General features: G+C 43.0%; 1 protein-coding gene across 1 annotated transcript in view; it reads left to right on the top strand.

Annotated features, from left to right (window-relative positions):
• ABCA13 (ATP binding cassette subfamily A member 13) overlaps positions 1–12,210 on the top strand; it is a 286,889-nt gene that overhangs the window by 253,652 nt on the left and 21,027 nt on the right. The window contains exons 57-59 of the mRNA XM_048839236.2: positions 4,180–4,314; positions 8,080–8,183; positions 10,843–10,935. Of these exons, the coding sequence (XP_048695193.2) occupies positions 4,180–4,314; positions 8,080–8,183; positions 10,843–10,935 (332 nt within the window). The remainder of the gene's footprint in view (positions 1–4,179; positions 4,315–8,079; positions 8,184–10,842; positions 10,936–12,210) is intronic.

The following is a 12,210-nucleotide window of genomic DNA, read 5'->3' as shown; positions in this document are numbered from 1 at the left end:
GTTAGAGAAAATAGTTTTTTTACAGCTAAAATATAGTAATCTTCTCTTTCTTTGTATGGCTTCATGTCTAGTTGGCAGCCGGTATCAAGCGGAGTGCCCCAGGGATCGGTCCTGGGGCCAATTTTGTTCAATATCTTCATTAATGATCTGGAGGATGGAGTGGATTGCACCCTCAGCAAGTTTGCAGATGACTCTAAACTGGGAGGAGTGGTAGAGACGCTGGAGGGTAGGGATAGGATACAGAGGGACCTAGACAAATTAGAGGATTGGGCCAAAAGAAATCTGATGAGGTTCAACAAGGACAAGTGCAGAGTCCTGCACTTAGGATGGAAGAATCCCATGCACTGCTACAGACTAGAGACCAAATGGCTAGGCAGCAGTTCTGCAGAAAAGGACTGAGGGGTTACAGTGGACGAGAAGCTGGATATGAGTCAACAGTGTGCCCTTGTTGCCAAGAAGGCTAATGGCATTTTGGGCTGTATAAATAGGGGCATTGCCAGCAGATCGAGGGACGTGATCGTTCCCCTCTATTCAACATTGGTGAGGCCTCATCTGGAGTACTGTGTCCAGTTTTGGGCCCCACACTACAAGAAGGATGTGGAAAAATTGGAAAGAGTCCAGCGGAGGGCAACAAAAATGATTAGGGGACTGGAACATGTGACTTATGAGGAGAGGCTGAGGGAACTGGGATTGTTTAGTCTGAGGAAGAGAAGAATGAGGGGGGATTTGATAGCTGCTTTCAACTACCTGAAAGGGGTTCCAAAGAGGATGGATCTAGACTGTTCTCCGGGGTAGCAGATGATAGAACGAGGAGTAATGGTCTCAAGTTGCAGTGGGGGAGGTTTACGTTGGATATTAGGAAAAGCTTTTTCACTAGGAGGGTGGTGAAGCACTGGAATGCGTTACCTAGAGAGTTGGTGGAATCTCCTTCCTTTGAGGTTTTTAAGGTCAGGCTTGACAAAGCCCTGGCTGGGATGATTTAGTTGGGGATTGGTCCTGCTTTGAGCAGGGGGTTGGACTAGATGACCTCCTGAGGTCCCTTCCAACCCTGATATTCTATGATTCTATGATTTTGGTTGAGGTAGCAACTCAGTGTAAATTACAGTCATTCTTGAGATTCCTTGACATTTTTCTTGATAAGCACATGGGATCAGATTTTTAACTCTCTATCTTTATTTTCTATTTTTATAAGCTCTTCCAATCAATTCTCAGAATATTTTTCTTGCTTGTATGGAAAACCCACTCTGGTTCTCAGTAACACACATTTTCCAAATGGTACTAAAGCCATTGAGCATAGTGGATAAACTGTGTGCCTTATATTTCAAAGAGAAGGACTTTATATGCTGTTTCAGATCTATTTTTCTTAATATCCCTTTTTCTTCTTAGTGTCACCAGGTGTCAACGGAACTTGTCTGTATTTAGAACTTTGCTCAGCCAGACTCCTTATTTGAAAGGAAAACTCCAGTGCTCAGTTATATATATTAGGGCCAAATCCTCTGGCCTTCTTCAAAGCCAGAGATTGTGCCAAATATGGCAGAATCTCTGCAGTTCTACTATACGTGGGGAAGAGGAGGCAAAGAAGTGAACGGGCCATGCAGGGAGACTCAGCAACCCCATGTGTTCTTACTAAGCCAACTTCTTGTAGCACCTGTCTCATAAGTGGAGCAAAACAAAGTTTGTCGGTCACCTGGGGAATAGCAAGAAAACATGCACTTTGCATCACCAAGTTGCCAAAATGGTGGTTTCCTGATTGTCAGATATGATTTTTTTTTAACTTGCAGATAGTTAGGACCATATTTCCAAAATGTAGCTTCCATTTGACATCATACATTTTTAGCAGGTTATAGCATGGACATGCACAGAAAGCTATCACCTGTTCATGCAAGTGATGGAGCCTTTCACCTGTGTATATGAGTGACAGTCAAGCGCATGGAGCGTTGCACATACTCAAGAGGGGCTTGGGTTTGAGATCCCTTTGCAAGATTTTTGTTCACTTATCTGTTTTGTTTTGTTTCTAGATGTAGTGTTAAGAATGTTTTCTGTGGTATACCGAGGTTCTCAACTCTTCCTCAGGAAATTTTGCATAGGGACAGTTTGCTTACATAAACTAATTACCAAGGGCACGATCATGTATATACCAGTCATAGGTTGTAAATGTTCACTTCTCTGTGTTGATAACTTTTCTGTGAATTCTCTGAGCTCACTGGGCTCTGTCTAATTTTAACCCTACAATTTCCCATGACTTTTGCTGTTGCCACTCAGATGGTGCGGAGTGAGAGGAAATGCGTATAACTCTCCTGCTCGGGATTTCCTGGCAGATGTTCTCAGCTAGTGCCAGCGATAGGTGGAACAAATGGAACCAGAACTTGCACTCCGACTGCTCTTCCCCTCATTGCTATACCCAGCATAAGCTGCGTGCGCTAGAAGATGTGGCTCATTTTCATATCTAGAAAACCAGCTACATTAAGGGTTTGGTTGAGCAGAAATGTTAGGATTCTGACTGTCTCCGGGGCAGGAGACACCAAATCTGAGGACGCTGATTGAATCTTCTCTATTTCCACTTGTGCTGCTGTGCAGGGCCAGCCTCATCTGCCTCTCCCCTGCGCGCGCCCCTGCCTCCCCGCGCCACCCCCCCCCCCCCCCACTGTTTACACGACCAACTTAAACAAAAAGAGTTGGGACTAATTTGCTGTAACATTTTGGAGATGACCCAGACTGATAAGGGGTTCTGTTACCTACTGCCTTGTAACTTGGGGTGTCTTAATGCTGTCTGTGAAACACTGGATCCTCACTATAACAGAGGGCATGCTAGGAAACTGGGCAAAAGCAGATGATAGCTTGTATTAGAAAAGGTGCTGCTCCCTTCCTGATTACCTCACCCTGTCATAGCCAAGATCAAGTGTTTCACAGACAGCTCCCGGCTTAGATGCTAGCCCTCAGTTTCTGGATACCAAACCTCAAAACCACGCCTGTTTTAAAAAGTTTTTCTTTCTTTCTTTCTCCTGCCATGATGACTCATCATTGTTCAGAGTGAAGGAAATGCCCTCCTTTCCATTAACTTCAATGGTCCACTATTGTGTCTTCCTGGCTGGACAATGGATGGGTACTTTAAGTTGGTTTTGTATAAACAGCTAGCATGAGAGATGACACTGCCTCCTAATTACATCACTTCCTGTTACGAGGTGATGTTGTAGTTGCACCATAGTTACAATTACAATGTTCTATGCACATATACGTGCATACGTTCATAGCCATCCCCTACATACAAATCTCCTAATGACCATCAAGCTCAGAACAAGCTTTCATAAAAGACCTTATTTGATGTAAGTTTATGCACAATAACGTTGTATACAGCTACTTAATTCAGTTGCTTATTCTCTGGGGTTCAGACCCCCTGTTCTCTCCAGGGGTATGTGGACCCTGATTGTCACACTTGCCGTTCTCCTTTACCAGCTCAGAGCCTGCAAGTGGAGATGTTATCAAGTTAGCCCTGTGTCTTGTTTAACTCACTCATTTAGAATGGCTGAACCCATTATTCATGTGATTGCCTTTCTGCTGATCCCATCTTTTTGTCTGACCTATTATTTCATTCTCTCAGATTCTCTAGCACTTGAGAAATGTGTTTGATCAGATAGATATTACAGAAACTAGTTGGAATGAGGAGCATTTTAAATTATTGACTCAACAACCCAAAATGAATGCAAATGACTGTTACAAGAGTTGACAAAGCCAAATTTCCTTGTCCTTGGGGGTCCCCTAGCTGCAGCCTTTTATTCTCAACATTTTGCCTGACAGATTCCAGAGAGCCTTCTTCCAGGACTTAAAAGTAACAGCATGTGTCAGACGAGAAAAATGGAAATACTTTGTGTTCGTTTTTAATATGCTCAGCCAGAAAAAAAAAGATTCCATACTAGTGCAGACTCTATTGCAGTGGTTTTCAGCCCATGGTCTGTGGAACCCTGGGGGTCTGCAGACGATGTGTAAGGGGTCTGTGAAAGGTTGTTGCCGTAGAACAGTGGTTTTCAACCTGTGATCCACACACTATGTCTAAGATTTCCAAAGGAAAGATTTCCACATCTCCATTCACAGTTTTTAGGGGTCCGCAAATGAAAAAGGGTTGAAAGCCACTGTTCTATTGAATATACAAGTCTGACCAAGCTTGCCATTTCTTGATTTCAGGTAGCTGGGGACCTTGTTAGCCGATTGCACCTTGACACCCATATTAACAAACTGGTGAGGACATATAGTGGTGGCACAAAGAGGAAGCTTTCAACAGCTTTGGCTTTAATTGGCAAACCCCAAATACTTTTACTGGTGAGTAGAGTGAACATTATTATTGCTTTGGAAGTGTTAACGTATTTAATTATTTTATTTTCCTGTCTGATGCATGAAAACATAGTGCAGCTTCCAAATTGCCTCCAGGGAATAAGTGACACAGAAGCAGAGCAGTTGTCATTTTCAGCTCCCAGAATAAACTTGTTTTAATTTGTGCTCCAACATTCCCCAGTTGCAGCTGGGTTTCCTAGGCTGTCAGTAGTACAAGCGCTACATTGCTGCTGCTGCTTGGATATGTATTTTTTAGACCGAGATTTCTTTGATTCACAGAACAAGAGAAATAGAATTTACTGTTCAATGTATTACAAAGTATAGTATATTTTCTGCCTACATTTCTGCATAATGTAAGAAAATCAAAAAACAAAAATAGGATTGTAATGGGGTGCTCACCCCACACAAGTCCTGAAAGGGTTAAGGTGAGCTAGAAGGGGCCAATTAACCTTATATGCTGCACTTGGAGGGAAGGCAGGGATTGATAAACATCATACTTGCAGATGAAGCCCAGTTGGGGGTAGAGCTGGGGTAGGGTTATAAAGCCCAGGAAGGGAGAACTGCAGGAGTTGCAGGGAAGGAGCCTGCAGTCACACTCTAAAGGGAAATGGAGCCAAGGACAAGGAGGAAGGCCAGGGGGACAGTAAAACCTGGCATCCTAGAGAATCTGACAAGAGGCTGATGGGGAGGAAGTAGCCACAGAGAGCAGGGGAAGCTCTGGTGGCAGATAGAGAGGTTGGGTAGGAAGGAGTCAAGTGAAACAACAACTGAGACTGGACAGACCTGAATTGCTAGTCACAGAATCTCTGGTCTGGAACCCAAGTTACAGACAGGCCTGGTTTCCCCTATTAGCTGCTAGGAAGTGGCACAGGACCTAGAGGTGGAACAGAAGACTGTCTGAGGTGGCATCCGGGCACCCTGTCAGAGTGAATTAGATACCCCGGAAGTGAGGGTCTGTTTTGTGACCTGGCTTTGAGTTGTGGAGAGAGAGAGAGCCCACAGCACAAGCAACCAACAACAGGGGGCACAATATGGAGCAAAAGCTAATGCCAAGACCTAGCCACAAGGAGGCACACCTACAGTGAGTGTAGCCCTTTACAAAGATATGATTCCATGTGGCATCTTGAGCAATAGGGATTATTTTATTTTAATGACAGTGGTACCAGTAGTTTTTTCAATCATAGAAATGCATTCTTTAGTATTCTTATGAGCTGGGTAGAACTTTGCAATGGGATTCAGATTGATACGCATGAGCTCACCCTTCAATTAGTATAACTCAGTGGCTCTCAAACTTTTTTACTGGTGACCCCTTTCACATAGCAAGCCTCTGAGTACGCTCCCCCCCCCTTATAAATTAAAACACTTTTTAATATATTTAAGACCATTATAAATGCTGGAGGCAAAGTGGGATTTGGGATGGAGGTTGACAGCTCATGACCCCCCCCCCCATGTACTCACCTCACAACCCCCTGAGGGGTCCCGACCTCCAGTTTGAGAACCCCTGGTATAACTGTAAACAAAAACCCCACCTAAGACAAAAGGCGTGTGTGAGCCCACCTACTGACTTTAGCTGAGTTATGTTTTGGGTAGGAGTGTGGTGAGGGGCAGGGAAGAGAGAGAGAAGGCAGGACACAAAGAAATTGAGAAGAGACAAGAAAGATGGAGGGTATGTCTACACTCAAACCACTGTAGCACTTCAGTGTAGATACTATCTACATCAATGGGAAGAGTTCTCCCATTGCGGTAGTTCAGTGGTTCCCAAACTTGTTCCGCCGCTTGTGCAGGGAAAGCCCATGGCGGGCTGGGCCAGTTTGTTTACTTGCTGCGTCCACAGGTGTGGCCGATCGCGGCTCCGAGTGGCCACGGTTCACTACTCCAGGCCAATGGGAGCTGCTGGAAGTGGCGGCCAGAGAAAGATGGGTACCTTTTTCTCTTTTCTTATCTTATACTGATAAGATAACCCATCATATGGTGTAAAAATTCCATTAGAGGAAACAAAAGTCCTCTCCAATTCCCCTTTCTATGCCTGGGAGGGAGGGAAATAATTAAATAAACAAATCTCATCAGAAATGCCACTGGGTGGGAGTATACTCCCCAGAGTAAAAGGATAAAACATCAATCCCACAAGTGTCTCCCCAAAGTGAGTACAGAATTGGTTAAACTAGATTAGTTCACTTACTGAGCTGTCCCTCTGAATCTGCAAATGTTCATAAGCCCAGGGATACTTTGCTTCCTCTAATTTCATAGCACTAATCCACTTATGTGTTGGATGGTTTTACTTACATTTTTTGAGCTCAAACTGATCTTGAATGACTTGGCAAAAGGGGAAGGCTATCTTCTTAAGTCACCGCTTCCCCTACTCTCAGAAGGTACTCCAACTATTATGAAATCTCTTTAGGACAATCTACGACTGGAGGCACCCATTTCAATTTGCCTCTTGCTGTGAAAGGTGCATCCTCACGTATGTAGTTTGAGAGGAAAAACACATTTTTAAATAACTCGAATGCTCTAAAAGTTTTATACATATTATAAGTGTTTTGGGAAGGATTACTTATAAAGGATTTATAGAGGGTTTTATTTATGAAGGATCCATAATTAGGGAACAGAAGTAATACCATGTGAAGTGTTTTCTCTATTAAAGTGACAATGTTAAAAATAGAACCAATTTACCCAACAGATCTGCTCCTCGTTAATGTTTAGAGTCATATATTTTTATCATCTAAATAAGAAGTGAAGTTTTTGGGTTTTGTTTTGTAATGCCTTTTACTCTTGCCATCCCTGGAGAGCCGACAAAGGAAATATAAGAGAGACTGAGATGGACTCACTCTCTCCTTGTGTCATTTGTGTCTAAGCACCAAAATTGGAGTTAGAGCAGCATGCTGCAACTTCCTGTATTTCTTGCTTACAAGTCTCAGGTAGGATTCCTTCCTGAAAACAAACCAGCCCCACACCATTGGTACTGATAGCCAATGCCACTCTCATGACACCCTGCGTTCAGTGGAACCACTGAAAGGGCTGTCTTCTCTGTCACTACAAAAGTGGAGCAGATGGGCTTTAAAGAATAAGGGCTAAGTGGTATCTTCCACTTCCATCAGCAAAAGGTATAAAAACCCATCTTATCAGGCGCAGAGGATGCAGAAAGGGGAAGTGCAATCTCTGCTGCTGCACTTCCTTTTCCACAGAGGCCCTGCATGACTGCTCCAGGAGATTTAGTTTCCCCAGCTTTTGGAAGTGTTGGACTATGAATGGGACAGGCTGGGGCGATGGCTGGCCTCTGCATTTTGTCTTCCCTCAAACCCTAAGGGATATTATGGAGCAAGGCAATGCTGCCTGGGTCAGTATGTAGTCACATGGTTCCCCCCACCACAGATTGGAATGCCCCTTGAGGGAAAGCATAGCATAGGGAACCTGCGGGAAGGAAGCTGTGCTCCCATAGAGCGCTGAGGAGCTATGTGTGATTGTGCAGGGGAGACAGCATGGAGATACAGGAACTCTAATTTGTTAGCCCATGCCTCTGGCAGATCCACAAATTCTAGGCAGGGAGGAGCAGCAAACACTGCATCCCCACCAACCCCCCCCCCCCACACACACACACCAAAACAGAGAAACTTTGCTAATCCCAAGTCAGAGACCTCCCTTCGCCTGCATGTAAATAGACCATCTGAAGAGCATCAGGCCCTAATTGCATCGTCATCCAAATTCTCTCTCTCTCTCCTCTACTTCCATTGTTAACTGATGCATTTGTTTCTGTAGGATGAACCCAGTTCTGGAATGGATCCCTGTTCCAAGCGGTACCTCTGGAAAGCCATCATGAAGGAAGTTCAGGATGGCTGTGCTGCTGTGCTCACATCCCACAGGTGCAATATTATCACATTGTCTAACATCCTCTCTTTGTCTAATCACTTGCTCAAATTGAGTTCTGAGGCACACACCTCTGAAAGAGAGAAATTGATATTTGTGTTCAGGATGAAAAGTGCTAAGGTCTCTTGCTATATTATGGCAGCTCTTTCTCATCCACGAAATCTGAATTTGCCGAAATTTAGGTGTTAAGGGCTACATTATGGCTTGATGGGCACTCTGAGATAGGGAGGAGATAATGACCTTTCCACTTCCCTTGCTCTCCCCATTCAAGGATCAACCACTAGTACAATCCCTATGTTCCCTGGGGTACTAGAGCTGTTCCTTTTAAGCCTCTCCAACCATCCCCCAAGGAACTAGCCATCACCAAAGGGGACAAGGAGGAGAGGTCCATGGCCATTTCCCTTCTCTGGACTGACCAGAAATGGTGGTTGGCATTGGAGTGGGGAAGCATGCTGCCTCAGCTTAAAGGATGTTCCAGTATCAGGTTTTAAGTTCAACCACATCTGTCCAGAGTAGAGCGCTGGTAAATATTTTCAAATGCACAGGGCTGGAGCCCCGGCGCGCCCTGTGGTGCTGAAGCCCCAAATCTCGGGGCTTCAGGAAATACTATATGAAAACTTAAGCCTTGTCCAGCATACACCATCTTTCTGCACTTCCTGCACTGGAAATGACTGTACCCCCCTGGGATGCCGTGGTTCTTTGCGATCCCCAACATGGCTCCAAACATCTTGTGAATCCTCCCTAATATACTCTATTTTGTCAGTTTAATGGAGGAGACATTGAAACTGTTTTGTAGCATCTACAGTAACTTGAATAAATTGCATGTTCCCTGCAGGGCATGCTATATAGTAAGTATAATTATATATAAATGGCTTAAAGTGAGGGAGCAATCTGATTCGCAGATAGAAATCTCTATCTGAGTAATTATGAAAGAATGCCTAGAAGGGGCAGAACTAATTAATCAAAACACTGAATTAATGTTTTGATCAAATTAAATCCTGAATTAGTAAATGAATCAATAAAATGCCACAACAGAAGATTTGTTAGATATTTTAAATGAAAGTTGCTTCAGATGTGTTCAGGACGTTTTCTTGCTGTGAATGTTCAATGTGCAAATGCTTGAGGCTCACAGAAAATGAATTTAAAAGTTGTTTCGGTATTCATGGAAACTGAATTTTTAAATTCACATACGTGAATGTTTGTATCCAAATTGCTAGACTAATCATCCAGCTAGGGAACACAAACGTGATTTTAGGTAAATTGTCACCGGTAAACGGCACAGCTTGATTTTCAAACCACAGAATAAAACCATCATTTTCAAACAACAAACTGAGGATAATAGTGATCAACGCAAAGATATGTTGTGAGCAGGAAAAGAAAATAAACTCCTCAAATAAAGTATTGATAATCATTCATTCAGCTCCATGAATGAATGATTTTAAGCTAGAGTAGTAAAAATTAATAGTGGTAGTGTACATGGATTCCAATTCTAATTAATAGCACATTGCTGCGACCGGTTGCATGTGGGCAACATTTGATGTTGGAGGCCAGATTTTTCAAGGGACTTCTTAAATGGGAAATGAATTTGTGTTTGTAAATGCAGTTTTTTGTGCATCAACAAATGTACATATAAAATATATGGCTGCTTTTTAAGGGACCCTCTGAAAATTTAGTCTTTGAAGTTAGTGGGCTTAAATTTTGGAGTACCTCTGTTTTTGGAGGTTGTATTAATTTTCCCATAGGGCTGGATTGTGGTATTTAACCATGATCTCGTTTGGGGGCATCACCCCAGAGGTAGCATTGGGAGGCATTGTACCTCAAAGAGAATGCCTCTTGGAGCTAGCTTCCTGTCTGTGCTGTGGGGAAAGCTATCTACAAAGTACCTTTAAGGGCTGTAACATACTCCCCTCGTGTAACGGGGCGGAGCTATGGTTTACCCACACCCTATCTGTCCCTGCCTCCGTGCCCCCTTGTGAATGAGCTCCTCTCATGGGAGTACCTCAACAGTGCTTTCCCAAGCAATTCCATCTGAGGGTAGAGCTTTTGCTCTAATATTTGTAAGTCCTGATAATTCATTATTATTTGAAGCATTCAAATACAGCATGGTGCATCTTTTAGAACTTTGGTGCTATATCCTAAATTCATTTTTGTTTGGGTCATTTTGTGGTCTCTACTCTGTAGCCCATAATAATACTTAGTATTTCACTTCACAAGGACTAGCACGAAGCAAAAGAAGCCGTGTAGTTTTACAAAGCTGCCCTGCCAAACGTTCCAACCCTAATTTGGAGTGACCTCCACTACGCATGTTAGAGAACATTGTGCTGATAGCCCAGTCCTTAGCATCTCTGCTGAGAGTGCAAATAAGGTAGTCAATTAGTGCCTGTAGTAGTATGGCTTTTGTAACATGGCCAAAATTGTCCACTTAGAAACAGACTGAAAACATGAATTCATTTTTATAGGACTCCACCAGCTGTCATATGGTAATAACTTTTGGTCTCTACTGACTAGTGATGCATTTGAACCATTGACCTAGAAGTGAAAGGTTCCGTATCCCATCTTCTCTGCCATCCAGATTCGTTCAAATTTTAATTAAAGTTTGTCATAAATAACTTTCATCTGTTCTAATTATTGTTCTTTTCACCATTTTTCCTCTAGTATGGAAGAGTGTGAAGCCCTCTGCACTCGGCTTGCTATTATGGTCGATGGCAGTTTCAGGTGTCTTGGTTCTCCCCAGCATATTAAAAACAGGTATTATCTGTTGACATCTAAACTACTGCTGCTAAATTCAGGCAGAGATTTAGCTAGACATTTTAATAGTGCCAGCAGGGTATAAATACTTACAACTGCAGAACAGTTTTCCCTTACCTACCATTACTGAAGTTAAAAGAGAAGCATTTAAGATATTAGCAAACTAAATGGATGTATGAATGACATTGCTAAAATACTCTATAATATGTATTGGTATTTGAAAGACAAAAAAACTGTATCTAAATCAAGTTTCTATTGCACCCAACCTGAGAAATGGATTGTGTGCAGTTTGACATTTTGCTGGATTCATAAAAAAAAGCCTTACGTTCATCACATGCCTCTCTGCTCATAGAAATAAGCATGTACCAGAACAGTACCCACGAAACAAATGCTTTCTGGGCCCTCAAATTAGCTATCCCTCTCACCTAATACCCTCTTGAGCTGACCTCAATGGTAATTGTATGTCCTGAGAATCAGACTCTCTATTTATAAATAATGTTCTTCTCTTTCCTTCTCATGGACTGAGCACACTCAATTCTGCTTTGTATGTGCTCTGAAGTGAAACATAATCTAGGTAAGTGGGTATGTTATAAAGAGGACCGGTGCACATTACCAACAGAAAAACAGGGCAAGAAGTAGTGAGTTAAACTTCAGCTTTGAAAACTTAGATTAAATGTTAGAATAGACTTTGTGGGTCAGTTTCTCAGCTGGTGTAAATCATAGAATATCAGGGTTGGAAGGGACCTCAGGGTCATCTAGTCCAACACCCTGCTCAAAGCAGAACCAATCCCCAACTAAATCATCCCAGCCAGGGCTTTGTCAAGCCTGACCTTAAAAACCTCAAAGGAAGGAGATTCCACCAACTCTCTAGGTAACGCATTCCAGTGCTTCACCACCCTTCCAGTGAAAAAGTTTTTCCTAATATCCAACCTAAACCTCCCCCACTGCAACTTGAGACCATTACTCTTCGTTCTGTCATCTGCTACCACTGAGAATAGTCTAGATCTGTCCTCTTTGGAGCCCCCTTTCAGATAGTTGAAAGCTGCTATCAAATCCCCCCTCATTCTTCTCTTCCGCAGACTAAACAATCCCAGTTCCCTCAGCCTCTCCTCATAAGTCACATGTTCCAGTCCCCTAATCATTTTTGTTGCCCTCCGCTGGACTCTTTCCAATTTTTTCACATCCTTCTTGTAGTGTGGGGCTCAAAACTGGACACAGCACTCCAGATGAGGCCTCACCAATGTTGAATAGAAGGGAACAATCTTGTCCCTCGAT

Source organism: Caretta caretta, chromosome 2 (assembly GCF_965140235.1).
Source record: "Caretta caretta isolate rCarCar2 chromosome 2, rCarCar1.hap1, whole genome shotgun sequence".
In the NCBI taxonomy this organism is placed as follows: Eukaryota; Metazoa; Chordata; order Testudines; family Cheloniidae; genus Caretta; species Caretta caretta.
The sequence above is the reverse complement of the archived record's forward strand: the minus strand, read 5'-3'. Positions and strand labels throughout refer to the sequence as shown.